General features: G+C 38.9%; 1 protein-coding gene across 26 annotated transcripts in view; it reads left to right on the top strand.

Annotated features, from left to right (window-relative positions):
- The window catches only part of kcnma1a (potassium large conductance calcium-activated channel, subfamily M, alpha member 1a), a 188352-nt gene that overhangs the window by 126883 nt on the left and 36662 nt on the right, over positions 1 to 24807 (top strand). For 5 of the 26 annotated variants that reach the window (XM_086092801.1, XM_086092811.1, XM_086092805.1 and 2 more), the window contains exons 12-23: positions 823 to 905; positions 997 to 1066; positions 2292 to 2447; positions 2846 to 2955; positions 3079 to 3147; positions 5645 to 5656; positions 9502 to 9588; positions 9662 to 9738; positions 15329 to 15502; positions 19129 to 19161; positions 19508 to 19588; positions 24178 to 24271. In XM_086092801.1, coding sequence (XP_085948927.1) covers positions 823 to 905; positions 997 to 1066; positions 2292 to 2447; positions 2846 to 2955; positions 3079 to 3147; positions 5645 to 5656; positions 9502 to 9588; positions 9662 to 9738; positions 15329 to 15502; positions 19129 to 19161; positions 19508 to 19588; positions 24178 to 24271 — 1046 coding nt within the window. Of the gene's footprint in view, positions 1 to 822; positions 906 to 996; positions 1067 to 2291; positions 2448 to 2845; positions 2956 to 3078; positions 3148 to 5644; positions 5657 to 9501; positions 9589 to 9661; positions 9739 to 15328; positions 15503 to 19128; positions 19162 to 19507; positions 19589 to 21373; positions 21722 to 24177; positions 24272 to 24807 lie in introns of all 26 variants that reach the window. The other 21 variants (XM_086092825.1, XM_086092813.1, XM_086092824.1 and 18 more) reach the window with 9 other exon arrangements.

Below are 24807 nucleotides of genomic sequence, written 5' to 3'. Positions count from 1 at the left end.
GACATTTTTGACTTTTTCTAATAATATAGATATATAGAATAATACACATAAAATGGTGACATTTTATCATACTGCATTTTTTCAGTCAAATTGTGTGTCTTCTGGAAACAAATTGTTTCTTTTATTCTCATCACATTTCATCTGGACTCTCGTAAAAAAAAATATTAATTAATTTGTAATTATTATTCTGGGAATATTGTTTTTTTCATGTATTCTCATAATCTGTCTTTACCTTTATTGTATTTATTTCATGCAACTTTTAATTGTTTTTTCCCCCAATAATCTTCTTTAACTGTAATTTTTGTAATATTTTGGCTTCAGTTGTAAAATTTTAAGTTAGTTGTCAGAATTGTGAGGCTGGGTTGTATTGCAATTTTATCTGAATAAAGTCTGTTACAAGAAAAAAAAAGTAGTTTTAATTTAAAATGATTGAAACTTCATTCTTGTTCAGTAAGAAAATAATCCTAATAGTCTGACTGTCAGTTACTATCAAGTATTGATGTTAAAATGTGTAAAAAATAAATAAATAAATAAAAATCTGCCTAACTATCGAGACATATTGGTTGCAAATTTCTCTATAAAAAAATATTTGACAATGCTAAAAATGCATCCCTTGCGGATATACACTTTCAAAAATCCATTCCAGGGAAATCCCATGGCCGATCACATGACTAATGTCTTTGTGAATATCTGAAGAATAGAGACAGAAGTTAAAAGGCAGATAAAGTACATTTGGTTTGTGCGGGCTTGCGTAACATCACTAACACATACAATCAGAATCAAAAGTGTTTCAATGACGCATATGTTTGGACCCTACACTAGATCGAGTCAGCAGATGCCTGTCTCATCCTGGCCAACAAATACTGTGCAGATCCTGATGCTGAAGACGCCTCCAACATCATGAGGTAGCACATCATCTTCTTGACCTGATGATGAGTTTTTGTTCCTTTTTGTTTGATTATGTGTGTGTTTTTAAATCTCTTTCCCCTCCTATAGGGTCATCTCCATCAAGAACTACCACCCTAAAATCAGAATAATAACACAGATGCTTCAATATCACAATAAGGTGAGACGCTGTTAACAAAGCCAATAAACATTACCAGCAATCAGGGTTGTTGATGTGTGAAGACCTTCTGAGGGACCCCGAGCATGTTGGCGGCCCCTGTGTACTCATCGCTGCTTTCAGCTTGTTTGTTATTTAGGGTCCAAACACCAGGTGGTGCAAGACCCTTGCTGGAATCGCATTATTTTAACGAATAAATTACCATTTTAGGTTCCTCAACCAATGCAGATCTGTTCACAAGCATATGTTTTCTGATCAAGGACTTCCAAAAACTCAGAAGTTGCTTCACGTTAGAAAATGTTTGTCCGCCGTTTTCACTTCATCAACACAAAATTGGGGAGACATATCTACCATACCAGGACTTATATATGAATGTAACTAATAACTGGTTCCAGAGGGCTCAATTGAGAGGGCAGCCATCTTGTGTTGCAAATGCTCCTGGCAACTTCTATCTGTCCTTGTATGGAGTAATGCGAGCCTTGCAAAGAACGAACTTTACTGTTTGCATCGAGCATTCTGAGACACCTTATAAGAGTCAACGTAGCATTTTATTCTTACTCATGAAATGTAACGCTTCTCCCAGACTGTGGCATTTTCATTGTTGAGTCGGAAAATAACGTGAAAATGCCGCAGAGAAATCAATATTCAATTGTTTGTGCTTGGCGAGTGGCAACGTAAGATAGCCGCTGGTATCGTCACTTCTCCCAATGGCAAGTAAGTGGCATTGCCACTTATTAAGTTTGTGAACAGGACTCATAAAAAGTCTGTAGGAGTTATTCTTGAAACTGACTAGGAAGTTGGCCATTTTAGTAGTGATGGGAAAATGAAGCTTCATGAACCACTTGCGATATTTTTTGGCTCCTCTAGATGATGCTCTTGGTTTAAAAGAGAATTTGGAAATATAAGTTGATTGAATTTCCACTTCAAAACCAAGAGTGCCATCTAGAGGAGTCAAAAGTATTGCAAGTGGTTCATGAAGCTTCATTTGTCCATCACTGCATTTTAGTTTTAAGCAAAATTTTGAGCTAATTCCATAGCTTGTATTTGGAAAGTTGTCCAAATGAACCCCTAGTCAGAGCTATTTTTTTCAAGATTTTTTTCTTCGCCAGTGATATTTGTTTTGCTATCATCAGGCAAAATGGATGAAACTGATGTGTTTCCTGCTTCCCGTCTCACTCATTAAACTCTCTCATGACATCCTCTGTTTGTATGTTGTCGCCGGGCGAAGGCCCATCTGCTGAACATTCCGAGCTGGAACTGGAAGGATGGCGACGATGCCATCTGCCTTGCCGAGTTGAAAGCGGGCTTCATCGCCCAGAGCTGCCTGGCTCAGGGCCTGTCCACCATGCTGGCCAACCTCTTCTCCATGAGGTCCTTCATTGAGGTAACTCCTTCGCTCGTCACGCAGATAAATCCAGGCTCACGTTGAGTTTGGCTTCAATGAACTGATTCATGAGGAGATTGGAGGCGAGGCGAACATACGTGGTGACAGTGTTCGGGAGAGTGATGCAAGGCAGAACACTTCCCCGGTAAATCGAGACATCCTCGTCCAGAACGAGAGAGACTTCCCATTAGCGTCCCCACACGTCATATTTTACCGTGATATTTCATCTGGAATCTATTTCTGTGGCTGAACGCTGAAGAGGTGCTCGTCTTTATCAAAGGACTATTCTCGTGACATTAAGATGATGGATCAATACATAATGAGCAGCCCCCACATCTGCACACCATATTGGCAAGGAAGAACATTGATGCTATGACTTGTCTACCATTAATTTCCAGATCGAAGAGGACACCTGGCAGAAATATTATCTTGAGGGAGTGGCTAATGAGATGTACACGGAGTATTTGTCCAGTGCCTTTGTGGGCCTCTCCTTCCCCACTGTGTGCGAGTAAGTACCCCTTTTTGGCTGTTCGGCCAGCCGACTGTCCACGGTAGGTTTTATGTCAAACAGGAGCGAAAATGCGCATTTAAAACAAGAATAATCTCCTAATATTCTCCACATATTTTACAGGCTGTGTTACGTGAAGCTGAAGCTGTTGCTTATTGCCATCGAGTACAAGTCTGAGCAGAGAGAGAGCAGGTTTGTATGTGACAAACACTCCCATTATAACTGAGATTACAATGTGGTTGATGGCATTAGCAACCAATAATCAAACGGGCTAAATGTCACAACAAAACACTCTAAGGTCTCTTCTTGATTTTCCTACAGATGTATGGAACCACACCAACAATTACATAACCCATTCTTTCTGCTCAATTATATTCTAGTGGACCAACAAATAGATTACTGATGCTATAATAGCCTACTGAATGCACACAAAACTTCATATCTTGGGACAATTTTCAAGATAATCAAATGCACATTTCAATTTCATGTCATTTTTTTCTCCTTAGCTTCTCTTCTTTCCCTGTCAATAACAAACAAATAAATATTTCAGTAATCTCAGTTGGCAAATCAGTATAAGGGCTACACTGAAAAGAAATAATACAATTATGAGAAAAAGTCTTAAATTTATGAGAATAACAGAGGTTTGATTTATTTTAATGGTAAAAATTCTTATATAAACTTAAAGAAAACAGTCTGAGACCGGCGCCGTTTAATATTTTGTCTCATCAACATCAATATCAATATGAACACTCTACAGTTTGACTTGACTCTCATAATATTTCAACTTTATTTTCGTGCAATTGTCATTTTTCTGGTAAAATTACTTTCCCACCATGTTCTCATGACTTGATTCTCATAAAATTAAGATTTTTTTCCTCTTTTGCATATCAAGTTATAACTTGATTTTCACAATTTGACATTTCTTTGTGAAATGATTACTTTTCCTTGCAATTTTAAGAACATAGAATTCAAGTAACACCAATTTTGCATTGCATTTAGAATTTTTTTGTTGCTTTTTAATTTAATATTATACAGGATTCCTAAAAACAAGTATGAAAGTGTGGAACGATATTTGACTTATTTCCCATGTTTCCAAGATGGTAAAAAGTGCTCTGTTTTTCAAAACAAAAATATATGAATATAAAAAAACAATGTAGATCATCTATCCAGGGTTTTTGTTTGTTTGTTTGTTTTTTAAGCATAGCTACAATGTTTTTGTGAGAGCACACAGCATTGTCTTGGTGAATGCTTGAGTCTGATTGTCTCAAAGAAATGACATTGTGTACATTGTCAGCTGATAATTTACAGTGCACCCTTCAAACGTGTCAAGTGGTTACTCTAAAATAAATTCCATTGTTTGAAATTAATGCGCACCACCCTTAGCTGTAAGATCATATAAGCGAACATAGCAACCTGACACAGTCCGATTATCTGATAACTAAATGTGAAGTGCTCTAAGGACAGAAATTAGCTACTTTAAAACAATAATTTGTGACGTAATCATTTACTTTATTTGGTGATTAAAACATCTTTGATGGTCGGGGAAGGGGAAATTAAAGAGACCGAACCGGCTCAAAGAGTTAGCTTTCAGATTTCAATCAATTTGCAGACCAGAAAGATGAAATCAACATAAATAAGTGAACCAAAAAGATGAGATATTGCAATTAAAATATCAAAATGCGCCCAGCCACAAAAACTGACAAATATGAACTGAACACTTCACTGTTAATGTTTTGCATGGTAGCTGTGACTGTGTGTGAATTGTATGCACCGTTGCCAGCCTGTGAGCTTGCATCAAACGTCACATCTAAATACATATATTGACATAGAAAAACGTTCTATTTTTATTATAAAACGTGAAATCATGAGTCGGTATTTTCAATATGTATTTTTGTAGGCAATTGATCTAAGCGGGCTAATGCTCTTAAGGTTTGCAATTATCTGTGATAAATGGACTTAGTGGATGCAAACATCCTCCACAATTGTCACAATTTATTTGATTTTTTTACACAGAAATCTGGAAATGAGGGTCTTAAAAATATGGAATTTTGACATCTCAAATATGTAGGAACCCTGATTACATCACTTCTAAAAATATATTTAGTATACTCTGATATGTCCAAAAAGTAGTAATTTTACTGATTTTTTAACATTATTGTAATATTTAGATTTACATTTATTCTTGTAAAATTATGACTTTTATAATTGATTGCAATATTTAGACTTTTTTAAGTGATTTTCATTGTATGCAAACTTAAAAAAATCTGACTTTACTGTAGTATTTTAACTTTTTTCTTTTCCGTGTGGCCCAAATACTCTGTGAACTTCCACTCCCTCTTCTCCTTGAACGCTTATCCTGTTGTGTGTGTGCGTGTGCGCGCGTGCGTGCGTATGTGTGTGTGTGTGCTCAACACACCAAAAGCCGTAACAGTTAAATGTACTTACAATATGTTAAGAAATTCCGTCGTTGTCCCAATAGATTGTTGAAGTTTGCTTACAATTAATAATAGACAAACAAACTCCCTGGTTGGTAAAGAAAATGTAAATGCTCATATTTTTTAATCAAACGGATTTGAATGAGTTGTTTTGGGTGCAACGCAAACGTGCCAATCAGTCAATCATCCAAGCGTTGCCAAGAGTCGGTTGTGTTCTCCTGTTTGATTTGAGATTTTGTTCTTGTTGTTTGCAGAAGCCGAAAGCGGTATGCCCTCTACCCTATCTAACTCCCAAAGTTCCGCCACTACTTTAACGCTTCTGACTTTGGGAGTTTGCCCCCCAAGGAATATTCCCCAAACGCTATCTCACACAGGCCTCTTTTTTTTTCTTCCTCCTCCTAACTTTCTATTTTTTGATGGTGTCCCTTGTGCTCAATGCACTAACTTCTTTGCAGGCCGGGAAAGAAAGAGAAAGAGAGGAACTAGATGAATTGGACATGTTTGTAGGAGTGCTGTTTTCTTGTCTTTACTGTTGTCGCTGTACCAAGGCCAAACGCTCGCTCACCCTCTCCACATCTACCTCTTATTTGATTTTGTCCTCGACCAGCCCCTTCCTTCGCTTAGTTGATTTCTCTCACTTTCAGTTCCCTTCTTTCAGTTGTGACCTAACTCTTATTGTGTTTGATCTTTTTTGATCCAATTACCTACAATCTTTGCGGAATTTTGCACCAAAATATGACAGATGTGCTGCTGCTAATCTCTTGTTCTACATTCCGGAGACCCGCTGATTATATTGTGCTTAATATGATAGCAACTCTTGTCCCACGTGGGTTTATTACACCAGCACACGCATTCATCCAGGAAAAAGGCATGGACATTTTGGATAGCATTAAGTGCATCCAAAGTGAAATTTGGCCCCCTTCCTCCCCTCCCTAAATGCATTTCACTTTTGCATTCCATCACCTTCTCATGTTGTCGATGCTTCACGTTCTGCGCATGTATGTGATAAAGGGAAAAAGGGGAAGGGGTTGAGGTGTGCGAATATGTGTGTGTGTGTGTTTGTGTTGAGCCGCGTTGCCCAGTCACTCCCACATTTATATGTGTGTGTGTGTGTGTGTGTGTGTGTGTGTGTCTTTGGAGTAGATGTCCTCAAGTAAGGTCACTTCCTGTCAGTTTGGTGTTTGAGAAACAATCCAACTGCACAGAAGTTACTGCAACCGTCTGCATCTATGTACCCGTCCCCTATACCTGTAATGCAGTGCCCCCCCCCCCCCCCCTTCTTCTCCTCATGATGTTTGGTATCTTTGCATGCTCTGAATATGACGCCTTCACATGACGTTGGTGTTGGACTGCCTGCCTTGTTGCTCACAATATGAGGTTTCGATGCATCTTGGAAGTTTCCATTCGCCACCTGACCAGTGCACCTGGAAAATCTCAGATTGGGGTAGCAATGTTTTGTAGTAGTGTTTGAATTACATTTTTTGTGTTTGTTTTTTTGTTTGTTTTTTCCCCCCCACTAATGAGCATGCTTATTTCTCTGGGGGGCTATTCAATCTGCGTGAATTCTGCCTTTGATGTTTGATGATGAAAGAATGTGGACTTTGAAATCTTAACTTCATGACTTGCACAATTTGATGAGATATGGATTCAATTGCTCCCTTGATATTTGTGATATGATTATTAGAGTGTGACTGAGCCCAGAGGAAAGATATTCCACTGCTGAGTCACTGATTGAAACATCAAAAAAATCTGATCAGTATGTCTAGTCTTTCATCTGGGCTCACGTTGTGGAGGAGTGTGACCTTCAAAGGTCTGTGGATTGTGTGTTTTTTGATTTCACACTCACATCATTGATGACTGTTGCCCACAGGTAACCATTAATGACCCGTGTGTGTGTGGGGGGGGGGGGGGGTGCGCGTGAGCCTATAATAGGTGCGTGTGTGTGATGTTTCCTCTTCATGTCAGTCTAATTAATGGGGAATGATACATCCATTTGCATTCATAACAAAAAGGGTCACACTCACATCCTGTTCTATTTTCATATTTCAGTTAAAGTGAAAATAGTCAACATTTAAATTAGTTTCTACCCCGTGTTGTAATTGTAATTAAATGAGGAAGCTGTTGCCACCAGTGAATCAAAAAATATATATGTGTGTGTGTGTGTATAGCTATCTATCTATCTATCTATCTATCTATCTATCTATCTATCTATCTATCTATCTATCTATCTATCTATCTATCTATCTATCTATCTATCTATCTATCTATCTATATTGATAGATAGATAGATAGATAGATAGATAGATAGATAGATAGATAGATAGATAGATAGATAGATAGATAGATAGATAGATAGATAGATAGATAGATAGATAGATAGATATAGATATATTGCAAATAGAATATGCCAATAACATGAGGCACTGTTCATTCCCTTGCATCCCACTGTCCAACAATAACACAAATCATTAATTATTCTTACTATAATACACATATACTGTTCTGCAGTCACGTCGACCTGTAAGTGCCATCACATTTGTCCAAGTGATGATCAGTAAAGAAAGAATTGTGCGTTCATATTGTTTTACATTCTGTCCCTCCACATGATTAACAAGTCCGCTAATAGCTGACAGATAATGTTGCATTCAAGGCTGTCGGGAAAGTAGGAAATGGTTGTACCTCAAAGCATAGTTCATCTTGGCAAGTAGGGATTTTGATTTGGACTCGTGTTCCGAAGCTTCCAGATTACTCAGTTGTCTGGATTGTAGCATGTGTCAAAACAGGAAGCACGGGTGATAAATTGGCCATGAAGGAAGAAACACCCGCCTATTTGCGGTTTGCTAGTCATTATTCTATGGTGCCTAAACTCAGCTGTTTTTGTGTGTGCTCTTTAATGCTTTCTAATATGCCATCAAAGCCCTAGCTAATAGGAAAGTAGTAATTGTGGCCAAGGAAGTATTACTGAAGTGAAGTGATGCATCTCGATAAACATTTTTGTTTTTTGGGGAGGTTTAGCCTGGGATCTTGCTAGGACTGGAACAATACACCAAAGTTAAGATTAATATCATCTATGTAAAATTTTTATGAATAGATTCAAATATTACATGTATTATTACCGGTAATTTATTTACAACAATACAGGCATTACAATTATAATATATATGATTTAATAGACTTCCATGCGCCACCTACGTTAATTTACGAAGCCCGTTTTTGTCCACTATGTGAGGATGCGCAATTAGTGGTAGCCACACTTTTGCTCACTCTGGTCAGATGACCATCACCGGCGAAAAAGTATTCACATGACGCACAGCTGGATTAGATTTGTTTAAAATGTTTTATCTTCATTTTTGGCTTATGTTTTTTTTTATATGAATTTAATGTATTTATTTATTTGTTAACTTAAAATAATAATTATATAAATTATATTAAGTAAATCATGTGGCTGTATGATTAGAGGTACAAACTCTGGTTGTTGGAAGATCCATGTTTTGTTTCAAAGGCAACATTTAGTGAGAGTTTTGCCATTTTTACGCTATCAATACAGGCGTACATGTAAGTGAAAATTACAGAGTATTTTCGCTATGTACATCGACACATGCATATCAAGTACAAATTTTCAAAATCATATTATTTACTGGCTATTTTTTAGGCTTTTGGGCACTGTTGTAAAATGAGTTAGGAATGAGATTCAAGTGTTTGTGATATGTTTATACAATTATAAGCAATTTTGGAGGGCTGTCAGTTACTACACTGCTCACTCACTCTTATCAGGGAAGAAACCATATTTGTTAACAGAAGTGGCCCACATACTGCATTTTAAAATAACAAATCACGTCACTGTAATATTAAAACACACACTAAATAAATAGTAATAAAAAAAATATAACAAAAATACATAAAATATCTCCTCAAGAAAGCAAATAACTATATTGCTAAATTAAATGATAAAAAGCACAAAAAGTGCTCCATTAAGTTGAAATCTTGACTTTCTGATGAAAGCGTGTATGTACCATTCCTCTTGATTAGCACATGGTGTCAGCTTGAGCATGAGCGTTGTCCGCCAAAGTTAATGAACGTCTGGTGTCCCCTTATGTCTCTCCTTCCCCAGCATCCTCATCAACCCGGGCAACCACGTCAAGATGCAGGAAGGAACGCTGGGCTTTTTTATCGCCAGCGACGCAAAAGAAGTCAAGAGGTGAACACTGACGACTCCCTGATGGGAGGCTTGTGAATGTGTACTGAAGATGCGCGCACATGTGTCTTTTCAGAGCTTTTTTCTATTGCAAAGCTTGTCACGATGACATCACCGACCCCAAGCGGATCAAGAAGTGCGGCTGCAAACGACGTGAGTATCCTGGCCTCTACGTAGTATCTCCCCTCTCTCACCCCTCTCCCCTCCTTCCCTCCCTCTCATTCCCCAACATTCATCCGTGGGCCCGTCCGTCTGTGATGTTTTAAACTCTGCGATTGCTCCTCCCATTGCGTCGCTGCTCCTCAATACTGTACTGTGTCACTGAGTTTGTGTTTAAAGGTAAATAAACATTCAAATGGTTTGCTCTACTGTATATAGCATCCAGTATGATCTTCCGTTTGACATTTTTGTAAATACTTAGTTGATGTCATCTTTTTAGTTATTTATTTGATTTAACCATTGTGTCACTCCACAAATAATATTCTACTGTTAGTCTAATACTGGAAGTTAGTACGTTAATTTATGGTAACAGGTGTATCTCAATGAATTAAAATATGGTAGAAAAGTTCATTAATTTCAGAAGTACAAATTAAAAGGTGATTATATTATAAAAACTCACTAAACACAGAGGAAAATATTTGTCAGAAAGCCACATATTCAAAAATAATTTTGATTGTATCATGGGTAATATTATTTTTAATTTTTTTGAGTTGCAGACTTTGAGGTTTAATTTATTCACAATCAAAATTATAATTTTTTTAAATCATTAAATATTTCACAGTGTATTGGGTCAGTATCAGTATTTGATAAATTAAGACCATTTGAATATTTGAATTTAATATTTGAATTGAATTTTTCGATAATATTTGTGAATTATTTATTTTAAAATGCATGCATTAGATTAATCATACACATAGTATATAGGTCAGCCATATAGATTTTTTTTTTTTTTAATAAACAGTGTAACGGTAAAACAGTGGAACCTTGAGCGGATTTCAGGTGTGGCAAAGTTATGGTAGAATTTTGTTTGGGGGAATTGTTTTGCAGTGGTTAACTTAGTAGTAGAAATATTAAAATATGAAATGCAGCTGCCAGGTTTGTGAAAATCATCTGCATTAAGCCATTGTTGTACTTGACTTTTTACATCTTGATATTAGCAGTAGTTACTTTTTGTTTTTTTAAACACTTTTGTAACTGTTTAGTTCGTTGGTTAAAATTTTACCTCTAATAAATGCCTTTACTGTTAAGTTAATATTTACACAGTGATTTTTGCTGTTTTCCAGAAATCTAAACAAGTTGGTTCCCTAGAGGTTGCAGCGTATATAATTTCACTAATACATTAAATTACTTTGAAAGTGGAATTTGTTTATTTTGTAAATATTAATAATGAATATGAATATGAACTATAGCCCCCAATAGCTCAAGTGAATAGCACATATTAAGCTAAAAGGTCAGTAACAATTCCATTAGTGAGACAAAGCAGCGTTCTAAAATAGAGAGTCACTAATTCCCGCTTTTGTCGGTGTCACCTCCATTCATCATGGAATTGTATACCTTGCCCACTCAGTAGAATTGGCTGACCTTTACACACCTCATTTAGACAAAGTGTGAGGTAAAAAAAAAAAAAAAAAAAGTTCTGTTCTATCATATTTGGTTCTGTTGTTTTTTTTTTCTCCATGTTTCTTTATGACCAGTGACACGCTGTTTGATGTATTTCCTCCCCTTGCTGCCTTTGGAAAACAACACTTAATATTAACTACTCACTGCTAGTGATTTATTGTGAGTAAAAAAAAAAAAAAATGGGTGTCCTATTATCTATCCAAAGTGTTTTTTTACTCCTCCTCTCTTTCTCAGCAAATAGCACACTGTATCATTGTTGCATGTACCAGTGTAACTTCTGCATCCCACTCCTCACTTCTCATTTTGACACTGTGCTCAAACCAGCAGAAGCGAGCCTTCTCATCACTGCTCCATTCAGCCGGTGCTCTGACTAGGCTTTAAACGGGCAGCGGTAAAGAGCGTGACCCAATGCCACAAACCCACATGCACGCACGCACGCACTCAATAACCCGCTCATAGCAAAACGCTCCAGGAAAGCCCTCATGAAATGTAATGCACATGTGAGATGTACACTTAAGGCCTAAACCATTAACTGAGGTTTCACTCTGTCAGAGGAAGTTTTGTGTATGTGATCGTGCTTTGTGGGAACTTCTTTAAATCCCACCAAGCACCCACCCCACAAAAAACACCCAGGTTGCCAAAACATAATGACAACAATCTGGACTGCACTTTAGCCCACTTCCCTGTGATCTCAGGTTCTGTCGTTTGGGGTCAGTTTCACTTGTCGTTGCAATAGACTGCCACTAGATGGTGGTGGCGTGCCAGGAAATAAACCCCTTCCCGAGAACTCTGTTCAGCAAAACAGCATGAATCAAGTATGTACTGAAAGTGAAATAAAAGAGCCAGCATTTTCTTTGCACTACGGCTTCTTAAATTACTATGTATATAGATCCCTGATAGCAACTGTGATCTCAGGCTGGATTTACACTGCATGTCCAATTCCATTTTAGTGCTTCTATGTGTTTTTTCACATTCAGTGACTTATGTCCGATATCACTCTGTTTACATTTATGCAGCCAAAATGTAAAAAAACAAACAAAACAAAACAAAGAGATTTTATGTAAAGAAAAGTGTGTTATAAATGAACTGATTTATTATTATTATTATTATTATTATTATTATTATTATTATCATCATCATTATTATCATTATTATTATAAAGAGATACAGCATCTTTGCTGAGTGTTTTCCAGTGCATTTAAAAAATCCAGTACAGTGTTTCCTCATTTTCCGCCGGGGTTAGGTTAAAAAAAATACCTGCAATAAATGAAATTATTATTATAAATTAGTTAGCTTTATGATCTACATTTATTATAAATGTTTTAAGGCTCTAAAACTCCTCACCACACAGTTTATACGCTTTTCTCATCGAGGCATTTACATTTTTCTCTTGTTTAAACATTCTCAATGTTCAAACCTTCATACATTTTATGATATAAAATCTGTGATATAGCGAGGCCGCAAAAAGTGAACCGGATTATAGCGAGGGAACACAGTAATCTGAAAGACATTTTTATGGGTAATTTCCTAACATGAGTTTGCAATAATATTAAAATGTTTTGATATAATAATTTGCAATATAATTACAGTTTAAACTGCAGCATTGATATAGGCTATTCTAAACATTTTTGAGGGGTTGTCAATTCTTCATGTTTTTTAGAGATGGATGCAGGGCTTGGCCTCAGGCTCGAGCATTCACTATTATTCAAGTTTGACATACTGTTTAGTTGGTCTGGGTTCCTACGCACATTTGATTAAATTCACATAACCTGGAAGTTGCTCATGTTCCTAATTTAAAGCAGACACATTATGTGAAATTCAGCTAATTGAGCTTGTTTACCTGCCAGTTGAATAGAAGCACCTGTGGCTAAAGCTAAAATGTGAAAGTATTTTTACTACCTGGACCTGGATCTGCTATCTCTGGGTAATTGTCACCTAAAAACGTGTAGTGTAATCCCAGCCTCAGACGACTCAGTTTGTCATCATCTTTTAGGCAGAAATCTGTGAATTTGTTAGAAGTCAGAAGACATTGTTAGCGTGTCTGTGCCGTGTTCTTCATTGCTCCACAACACACTTACCATGTGTCAATACTCATTGGAACATAACATACATTGAGTGTGGTCCCAGTGCCCCACCCCCACCCCCACCCCAACCCCAACCCCGAGTGAAAACTCTGAAGTGCAGAAGTTCCAGCATGACCCGATAGCCTTGCTGCTCTTGTCTGCCATTCCCTCCAAACTGCTTCATAACTGTGAACAGTTATCTTTGCACCTTCCCCCTTGTCGCTGAGACCCAAACGACTTTTTTCTGCATGTCCTCCAAGCCCACATGCATGCACGCACGGGATTACAACCGTCCCTGAAAACCTGTGTTCCCTATTCTCTCCTCGGCCCGGAAACTCCATTCGGGATGTTATTGTCGGACGTGCGTCAAAGTCAAGTAAAAGATGGCCGCAGAGAGTCAAGGCGCCAGACGGTGTCAGGCGGCTGTCAGTTTGCAACTGGCCAATGAGAGAATGGGGAGCGGGGACTGTTGGTGCACAGTCACAGCAATCTAGAGACACTACTCACTACCGCTTCCCTCAGGGTTCAAGGCTTCACACCCAGGCAGACCATACAGCATAACAGCATTTTGGCTGCAAGGGTATTCACTGTCTATTATGCAACACTTTTTTTTGTATAAACAAGCTTAAACAATAGTATTTGAATGGGCTTTCTTCTATTTTGAGCTACTTTAAAGATTAAAATTATTCATACGCTAGAGAAACAGCCATCCATCCATCCCCTTTTAAAAAAAAATATTATTATTGTTGAATTGAACAATTCAAGTCAAAGTCAAGTCAAGTGACAAGGCTTTAATAGTTGTTTTTTTAAGATACAGCTTTTTATAATTTCACATACAGACATACACTTTCTATAATGTTAACATAACAATTTGTATAAACATATGCATTTTTATAATTAATATGGTTATTCTAATTACTTACTGTACAAAATGTCATTAGATTTGATCATAAAAATATACAATTCTATTTGGAACACTTGTGCTTCTAAATTTATGTAAGATTACACAGATAAAATAAATGTAATTAATTTAAGAACAACAATAAACAGCATATTGATATTTTAATACTGTACATTTATAAATTAATATTTCAATATTTTCTATTACTTATCTTTGCAGTCCATTGAAAACCATGCACAGTATGTTTTGGTTTGTTAACAGTGTTTTTTTGCTTTTAATGTGCATGTAGGTCAGTGGTGTCCAAACTCTGTCATCAAGGGCCAGAGTCCTGCAGGTTCTGTTTCCAATGAAGACTATCATTATCAGGCTTATGCAGAGCTTGCTGATGAGCTTTCCTTGAGGACACCACTGATGTAATGTAGGCCATCAGTGTAAAAGTCAGTTTTAATTGTATGTATATAAAGTTACTGGTATGTAAAATCAAATCTAGTTTCAGTTGGAGGAGGACAACTTTAAAAAGTTTGCGTCACTACATAAAAGAAACACACGCATGCAACAACACATTCGAGTGAAGCTTCCCTTTGGGCGTGGAGCAGTGAAACGTCATTTGTGCAAACGACAGCATGAGTTGCCCGTAGAATAGTGTCATGCCTTTTTTGGACAGAGGCGCTTCCATAGCGCTGCTGCATGATGGGATACAGGTACGTGCTCCGCTCTTCTCAGACCCACCGGTTTGCAGGATGTCAATGTAAAATGTTTGACAAGTTTGCTGCTGAAGACATTGCTCATGCCTCTCCCCCTCCTTCCCCCTGAATGCCTCCCCCTCTTTCTCCTCACCCTCTTCCCACTCTTATGGTTTTGCCTTTTTGACCTGTTTCGACCTTAGCATGCAGCTTGACCCCCCCGAACCACGCCAGTTGATATATTTGTCACTTGACTTTGATGGTACAAGCTTAAAGTCACAACAACAACTTAGTGTAAATGTAGTGTGAACGTGACTACATTGGGCATGTTTATTGCACGTACGGGGGCTCAAGTCTGCTAAGGCCTGCACATTCTGATGAAGTGACCGTCCGACTTCCTCCCTGGATGAATATTTTCTCCTCTTGCCATTAACCTGCTGCTTCTCCTCTCCTCTCATCCTGACACGTGACTGTAGCCAAGATGTCCGTCTACAAGCGAATGAAACTGGCATGTTGTTTTGATTGCGGCCATTCAGAGCGAGACTGCTCTTGCATGTCAGGCAGTGTACATAGTAACATGGACACCCTTCAGAGGGCCTACCCACTTTCCTCTGTGTCTGTTCATGATTGCGCAACCACGTTACGTGCCTGTAAGTGACACCGCCCAACACATGCTGTTGTTCCGTGTTGTCTGTGACGTCAGCGCTTCCATGTGTGCCGTTAACGTGCGCTACCGTAACGTGTTGTACACGTGTAGCCGTGACGTCGTCCACGTGCTGTGGTTGTCTCGTTAGGTGTGGATCTTTGGCATAAATCACATTTTATTTATTTATATTTTTAAATGACAATCACTGTTTTTATGGCTATTTGTGTAGCTAGCTAGCTAGCAATTCTATCTATCTATCTATCTATCTATCTATCTATCTATCTATCTATCTATCTATCTATCTATCTATCTATCTATCCATCCATCCATCCATCCATCCATCCATCCATCCATCCATCCATCCATCCATCCATCCACCTATCTATCTATCTATCTATCTATCTATCTATCTAATCTTTAGTTTATGTTGCTTGCTAGCTAGCACTCTTTCTTTACATATCTATGTATATTTTTCTTTTATTGTGTTTCCCCCGTCTTCCTTATTTATTTATCATAGTCATTTTTGTTGTACTCAGTGTATTGTGTGTTTTGGTGGGTGCGTAGTGTTGTGGCTCTGTGGTGCTGCTGTATTGTAAAGTACTGTAGGTGGCTAGCTAGCTCTCGCATGCTGCATTTCGTCATGCAGTTGTGTGATAATAATCACTACTGGAGATTGAGTGTTGTGTTTTTGATGGTTTTTGACTATTTAAGGTAAGATGTGTGACCATGAACAGTGGGCATATTGTTTCATCGTACAGGTTTATACTGCAATGTAAATATTTGTTATTATTATTATTATTATTATTATGCAATATGCACTATACATTTGGTTGAGCAGCCCCTGAGTTTTTTTTTTTTTAAGTTTGCATTTCTGTTACAGTTAGCTTTTTCTATCTTTTTTTTTTTTTTTTTTTGTAAAATTACTTCAAATAAGAGTTTTAGGACAATAAAATTATATGATTGGCCCTAAGTTATGGTGTTATGTCACTATTCTCCCAGATCACAGTTGGTTCACACTGTCTATCTCCGTGTTTTAACAATATGACCATTACAAAGAGAACACAAGCAGAAAAGACTAAATTAAAAACAAAACAAAGTGTTGATCCGATAGAGAAATTGTGATCGCACAAGGTTCGCGGGTGAATCGCCTCGTAGCTGCTTGCACTTGAGTGGGTTGGAACTAGTAAATTGTCTGTCAATTAGACATGGTAGCAGTAGGCCTGGCTATCAAAGCCTGGGCCTCAGACGTGCAGATCTGATTTCCTCCTCAGCATTCTCCCGACGTCGGCCGACTCAGCCTAGATTAATGTCAAACGTGCCATGATGAGTTTAGTTTGGCCCCGTGTACTTCGGCACTGCGCTAGTATCCCTTGGTACCAATTACTGGCCATTACATGGTTACTGATCTCACTTCTCCCTTGAGCCCCCTGTTGGATTTCAGGAAAGCCTCCCGTTCCTTGGATTTATTCCCTCGTTTGTCTGAAGAAAGAGTTTAGCGAAGGAGTGCTTGTCAAGTCGAGGATTACTGGATTTCCTCTCTTCATTTCCTGTTCTTCCTTCTGTGACCAGATAAGACATCTTTATACGTGATGACTTCTTGTTCATCTGGACTAGATTTTCTTTGTCTAGGAAATATAGCACTATTGATGCATATTTGTCGATACATGAGCTAAGTTGCTGTTGAACTCTGTGATTTTTGGTGTTGCTACTTGTTTGGATTGAAGGTGTGTACTAGTAGTTTCCCCTCTCCTACTAGAATTTCCCGTATGAAAGTGAATAAGATGCCCAACAAAATAAACAGTAGCTAAAAAAAAATTCACATCACATCGGAACTGAATATTCTTAGGCAAGTCTGTAAAATACATCCCACTCCTTGATTAAATACGTTTTCGACAGTTCTAACGTACATTTAGAGGTTACAAACTACATACGTAGAGCCGCTACCCTATTTACCGATTTCCGTTTGATGGTTTTATTATTGTTATGTTTATTGTAATTACGGTAGGATTTTACTCATTAGCATTGGTTAGCAAAAGAGTATATTGCATTCAGACATTCAGGCTTCCGTAGGAACAACACTCTCTCCGACCAAGGACCCCTTGCAGTTGATCAGCAGAACGAAAAAGTAACAAAATAAAATACAGAATACTTTGGATTCATGGTGGAAGGTTGGCTAGACGCTATACTGAATCGGTATTTGGCTGGATCCAATGCTATCCCGTGGCCTTCCATTAGGATGTACCAACATGCATCTTTCCTCTCCCTGCGTCTCATTGCTGGAGACCTTATCTCTCCTGACACCGAAATTATGTTTTCATTTTCCCTGCCCTTCTGGTCCGTCACCAAACTTGCCCTGACGGCTCCTATCCACCAGGCAGACTCACAACAAACCCTCCCCACCCCGCTCTACCCTCGGTCCCGCTATGCCTCGCTACGCCCCAGATGCTGGGCAGTTAGTTCGCCGCTTTGGTGGCGCGGGCAAATCGCTACAGACAGATGCCAGGGCCACTGTGGGTTGCTGTATGAGGATCTGTGTCAGAGGCCAGCCTTGGGCGCTCATTGTGACCTTTGGTGATGGAAGAGACTCTGAGTCGAGAGTGTCAGCACTGCCCAGTTGAGTTAAAGTGTCCACCATGTTTGTTCAGTGTCTCCTTAGTCAGGGTTGCATTAGCAGCTAAAAGTGATGAAACATTTGGAATTTGTGGTCAGCTGATAATAGGTTTGGCTAATTTAGGATGCTAAACATAAGCATCACAACTGTGAATTTGCTCTGTACGCCAAACTCAGCTACAGGAAACTTCAGATCCTTGTTGCTGCATTCACCATTTACCGTCCTGTTCCTGATACTACCACATAATGTGGATTCATGGCCCCAAATCTGTGCCAATGCTGTTTATACGCAACAGTTTCAAAAAGGTGGCATTGTAAAGGGGCATGCAGTTTCAGGAAATCCACTTCCTTTGAATTGTATTAGGGATGGGCATCATAAACTATTTTAGTTGGTTGCGTGGAATTGGTTGCTGTTATTTATTCTCAACTAGTTTGTTTTCTAAAAAAGTACAAATAAGTTATTTGAACTGAACGACAGAACTGGTACTAAGTAATGGTACTTTTGTGTAAAAAGTTACACAAGTATATTCTGCCATCTAATAATATTGGAGGGGAAAAAATATAATGACCTTTCCCAATTGGAATTTCATCAAATGCCCATCTCTAAAATATCATTTATCAGTTAAAGACTGCAACATTTGTTCACTGTCTTACATTGTTCCACAGATTTTCATATAGCATTTGTCATATTCAAGTGTTTTCTAATTGTTTACATCAATAGTCATTATAGTTTTATTAAAATGTAATGTATTTAGCTCTTTACATTTCATTGTAGATGTACTGCCTTAAATCACAGCACATCCTGAAAATGGACAAATCATTTAATTTCCCATTTTTTGTGCCACATCCCACAAATCATCCCAATTGACTTTTTCTTATTCATTTATGACATTTACCATTTCCATTAGTCACTTCGTTTCCATGCCACACTCTTACGTTGATGTCTCTTATTTAATGTGTGCATCACGGTATCCTTTCTCCCCCCATGTGACCTGCCACTTGTCTTTGCATTCTCCTCAGCCAAATATAAGTATAATGGATATGTCAGATCACGTAAGTGTGCTTCTCTGTCTTTCCCCGTTTTGCTCTATAGGCCTTTCTTAATGTAACACGATTAGTACTGATGGTTTCCTCTTTGTCTACTGTTCCCTTAGCATGTAACCTTGTCGTCTTGTGACTTTAAGACCAATTGTTTATTCTCACAGTGTTGCCAACAGTATAACTCTGAAAACACTGTTTTATCTAATGTAATCATAAATAATGTTATTATATAAATAATGACAGTAGATTGTGTATTTCAAAACACAATTTATGGTGTAATGTATAAGAAATGGCTTTGTGTTCAATAATAATAACGTAGTTCTATAAACCATTCTTTTTTGTATTGTGCTGCATGTAGCAGCAGATGGCGCTACAACACCAGGGAACAGTGGAAGCCAAAAAGAGACTGGTGTTCGATTCAAAGCTGATTGCAATTTAGGTAAATTATTATTACTCCTGGCTAAGAAGTAAAATATATAGTGTCACATGCTATATAAGTTCATGCATAATTTATGTTGACATTTTGTTCTTTCATATAAAAGCACATAAGCTGTATAAGGTGTTTGTTTACCCTTGAAATGCAGGCTGCTTTAATCATCTGCAATAATCATGATGCCAATATTATTTATTTAATAATTTATTTTCACTGAAGAATATACCAAAAGCATGTGCAAAGGTGGGGTGGGAATATAGTTTCTTGGTGCAGACGCAATGCAGATGAAGAGAAAGCGCTTGCCGGCGCAAGCAACGCAATAAAGACAAAAGCCAGCTTTCCTCACATGCTAAAGTCAACATTTTCCGTTGTTCTTCATCCATTTGCACGCGGCGCACTAGCGTCATGTGATTAGCATTTCAGGAAGGGACAGTTGCCGTCTGGCTTGTTCAGAAAGCACAGTGGAGCTGCCAGGGCGGCTGAGCGTGCTCTAATGCTGTACATGTTTGACAAGGGCCAGATGAATCCAGGAGCTATCGGTGGCGCCCCGTAAATCAAGGAGGCAGCTGACTGCTGGGATAAACGTCTGTTTATCGCCCGGGGCCACCCAAGCATGCTCTGTCCTCCAAAAGGACCAACCAGCCACCCTCCCACCCAAGGCAGGAAAAGGCCTCTGCCGGCCGACTTTACAAGCAGAGATTTGACTTGTCTCCTTGCTTCGCTTTCTGGTAGAAAGCCTTGACCTCTTTAGTACATGCGATCGTGTATTGAGTATGTGACAATTTATTGCCATATTAACTCATTTGCTCCCCAAAACATATAAAAACGTTCTATTTTAAATATTGCCATGGTCCCAAAAAAGTATTTATACATTGTTATGAGTTTGTTTTATGAGAGAGCATACAGAAGGCTTTGATGAAGCCCCTGACCTGAAAAGGTTGCTAAAGCATTGGTAGTTATTACGAAAAACGGCCATCAGGTGGTAGCAGAGTATAATAGAGCCACCAGGGCCATTTTGCAAAAAAAGCTCTTTCTCCACACAGATTTGTGAATAATGATGAAACTTAGCTATATTCTAATGCTAATTGCTGCAAAACGGAAACAGATACAAAATGATGAAAGAGGAAACTCTAATCTTTATTTTGGTATATTCCATGTTTTTATAGCAATAGAACACAATATTCTGTGGGCCTTGCAAAATCAGTCAAACTCCAGTAAAACAGTCGGGAGTGAAAGGGGTTGCTTCAGTGAAAATGGCTGGCAATGAATGAGTTAAAGCAAACTCACAATTTTGATCCAAAATGGTCCCTTCCCAATACTTTTAATTGATTAGTTCACGTGTGTGTTGACATGACAAAACATCAGAAGGGATTTGAATGGCTTCAGCCAAGCTGCGTTTCTGTGCTTTGTTCCAGCGTGGCCCTTGTAATTAATTCATGTTTGTCACAAATGCAAAACTAAATGTCGTCACTTGCGGGCGGATGACAAGACGATAAGGAATGGGAAATAACAAAGAAATGATCGTGCTTTTATTGTCTGCTTATTTTAGCTTTTAAAAACTGAAATAAATGCCCTGTACGTCAGCTAAGCTATTCTTTATTCTTACTGTATGCACAACAACATGAGCCTTGTCAGATATTTAAACTGTCTTTCTTCTTTCTTAGTCATTGACTTTTCTCTGAAATCCCAGATAAGACTATGTGATTAAATTAATAAATAATGTCAATATGTTCATTTATAATTGCTTATCTAAAAGCATCCTTACACTTTGTATTCTTCATTGTTTGACAGTAACGGATGACGTTAGACCGTCTTTTCAAAACCGATCCGTTAAAACCAGCGGCTGCCCTTCCACCGCCATCACCCCAAACGCTTTCTCCCCCAACGCCCTGCAAAGCAACCAGGACGCCTCGGTTAAGCCAGGCGCCATCAACATCCCCCTTGTTAATAACCGTAAAGGAAGTCTGCTTCCCACGGGGCCGGCGCCTGCAACTCGCCGTTCCAAACTGCGCCTCAGTATCTCAGTGCCAGAAGACGCCAGATCCCTGGCGGAGAGTCGGCTGAACCGGGCCCGCAGTCTGCCGGTGAAATACCGCTACCACCCCAGTAATGCCATGCTGCACAGTCACAGTAGCCACTGTAGGTTGCCCCCTTAGCGGGATGCATCAATCAGTAGCCTGCCTGTGCTGTTTGCTGCATGATGGTTGACTCTGCCGGGGCTGCTTCTCTTGTGCTCCTCGCTTCTTTGCACGGATTTGCCTGCCAGTGCCGTCTTAGCAGCGATCAGGCTGAGGGGTAGTGAGTAGCCCGTAGCTTGGAGTCTGAGCTTTGGGTGTTGAAATATTACATTTTTCTACTTACTATGTGCTAGGGATGGGCAGTCGACGAGCTATTCTTGTTTGGGAAAATTAAGAATTTTTTGTTGTTGATTTTTCTGATTTTTCTCACATTAAAATAAATATTCTTACGTTGTTTACATTAAAGAAAATTATTGGTTTGGCACAAAGGAAAAGTGGAAAACTGAGGCTCAGAGCTGAACCTTTTTATATACTGTATATTCAAACACACAAGCCAAAATAAGTAAGTCCATAGATGAGGTAGAGGGGATGCAGACATAGCAAGATGCTAACTTTGCCAGCTTGGAGAACTTCACTCCATTCACTTTGTGTTGCTGATTCCAGTTCAGAATGGTCCAAGACAAACTATTTCAATCTTCCTGTTCATTATCTGTTTCACCCCATTTAGGCAGCAAACTAGTCGGGTCTGAATTAACTGTGCATCCAACTAGTGGGAATCCATTGCGACCACACAATGTTGTTTATCCTGCCCATCCTTAGTATGTTCTCTATGCTGGGCTGGTATGGTTTTGTGTGGTTCAGCTACACTACATTGATGGTTAACAAGTGAAAAGTTGATGTGGAATTAGCAGTAACAGATGACACAAAGTAAGTAAAAATAGATAATAGGGATAGATTGATAATCGGTGCCGATATTCACGTCAACATCAGCATCGGCCTTTAAAATTATTTTTTTTTTAATCTGAAGGCCGATTGGAGATCAATTTAAAACTGTTAACTTCAGGTATTATTTATTTTTCTTGTTGACTTCTTAAGATATTCTGATGACACTGCAAATTTAGTTTTTGTTTGAAATTAAAACTAAGATACCATAAGCGAAAGTTTAACATTTTGGTTATTTTGACATTTTTAACAACTTTATTTATTGTGGAAAACTACAGGGAGCTATTCACGTGATTAAGTTTTCATTAAACTTTTTATGACATGCTGAGGACTCTGGGATGTCCCTGAACTTGTTAGAATTTTTAAACAAAGATGTCTATCGTCTAAAAAAAAAAAACTCAACATTTTGCAAATCTGAAGTTGTTCAATTAAAATATGCTTAAATACATTTCAACAAAGTTAGTTTGTATTGCTTTACCAATAATAACCAATAATTTCCTTTTTTTGTAATTACTGAAATTAATATCGGCTTGAAATATCGGTTATCGGCCTCTTAACTACTATTAATCTGTATTGGCATCGGCCATCAAAAAACACATCGGTCGATCTCTAATAGATAACTTTTAGACTCTGTAGCCTGTCTGACATGGTTTTAAATTCCATCCGTTTGGAATCGCCAGTCTTTCTTTGTGTCCTCTGATTGGTGGTGTTATTGAATTCTAACCAAAGGACTAATACAGGTGTGCAGTGGTGCAGCCAGAAGAGTCTCGTTGAAGCTCTTAAACGCAGACAGTAGTGAAGCTCAGACTAGTGCCGGGCCCGACCTCACTCCGGCTGCTCTTCCTTGTCCTTTCAGTCTGGGAAATTCTTGCAAAGTGCTTACGACCAAAGTGTCAACCCCCCAAAATTGAATATTTAATCTTACAAGGATCATTAATTTCCAAGCTAGTCCTGACCTTCGTCTGCTGGAGGGTTATTTGTCCTTACTAGCCGCTTCTGACATGTCTAGCCCACTAATTCATCCCCCCGTTAGCGTGTCCTTCATAATGCGTGTGGAGTGTTCTCTTGGCATGGAGGTAGACCAGTAGATGAGCCATTTTCTGCGCTAGAACTGGAATAATGGGCCGGATAGGCTTTTTTAGCAAGAGTCCCAAAAAAGAGCCACCATAAGATCCATCTCCATAACCTCTATATACTGTATCTCATTGTCATTGCTTTTGCCCACGACCCACTGACAGTGACAATCTCTACCATCACATGGCAATTAATGGCGTAGGTAGGCATGGTCACTCTGATGCAGACTGCTAGAGGTCCAAAAGCATCTGGCCAGGTGTATGCAAAGATTGTAGTAATGCAAAAAAACAAAACAACTGAAGGCCCTTACGTCCCTTGGTCATTTTCAGGTCATCAATTGGTTTTTCTCCGAGGTTGTCTCCTGCCTTAAAGATTCCCCCATTACTAATAATCTATCTTGGTTTTCTTCAAGTTATTAATTTACCCTTTGTTTCTGTTCGCTTTGGTTGTGTTTGCTATGATTGAGTGTTGACGATGTATTTGTTTATTTTCATGTCAGGTCCAGCTCACTTCCCCATCCGTCTCTGTCTCTGTTCTGACACTGTGTGCGTGTGTTTGCAGTCGAAGACGAGCATCCGTCAACGCTCTCGCCCAAAAAAAAGCAGCGCAACGGAGGGATGCGGAACTCGCCCAACTGCTCTCCCAAAATGATGAGGTAAGAGACGCTGGCGTTCACCTCACCGCCTTCAAACGGGGAGGAAGACAGATGCAGGGGAGGGGAAGGAGGGATGGAGAGACAACAGACACTTCAGAGGGGATGCTGCTGATTGTGGGCGTTGGGATGGCTGTTAGGGAAAGGGGTGAGGGGTGGGGGGGTGTAGGTTGTGATAGGCTGAGGCTGTTTAGCTTGACATGCTGTCAGCTGTTAATGACAGAGCCGAAAATAATGTTTCTGTCACAAAAAGACGCCAGCAAGGAGTCGTTTGAAATGCACGAGCCCCCCTTGGCTGCCTTTAAAGTCCCAGCTGTTACCTCCTCCGGTCAGGTCTACATGTAGTCCTTAAACAATGCTGACACTAATGACACTGGCGGCCAATCAGAAGGACCTGCATAGTTACTTTGCCCCGAGGCTACCTCTCTATTGTGGGAACCCCTGTGAGTACTTTTTCTGCTACTTAACGGCCATATGCGTGTTGTATTGTCACAATCAAATTTGAATTCAAATATTAACTTCCTTTTATCCTGTCCTGT

The sequence above is a fragment of the Leptonotus elevatus genome, chromosome 13 (genome assembly GCF_054856555.1).
Source record: "Leptonotus elevatus isolate MCC_2025b chromosome 13, RoL_Lele_1.0, whole genome shotgun sequence".
Classification (NCBI taxonomy): Eukaryota; Metazoa; Chordata; class Actinopteri; order Syngnathiformes; family Syngnathidae; genus Leptonotus; species Leptonotus elevatus.
The sequence above is the reverse complement of the archived record's forward strand: the minus strand, read 5'-3'. Positions and strand labels throughout refer to the sequence as shown.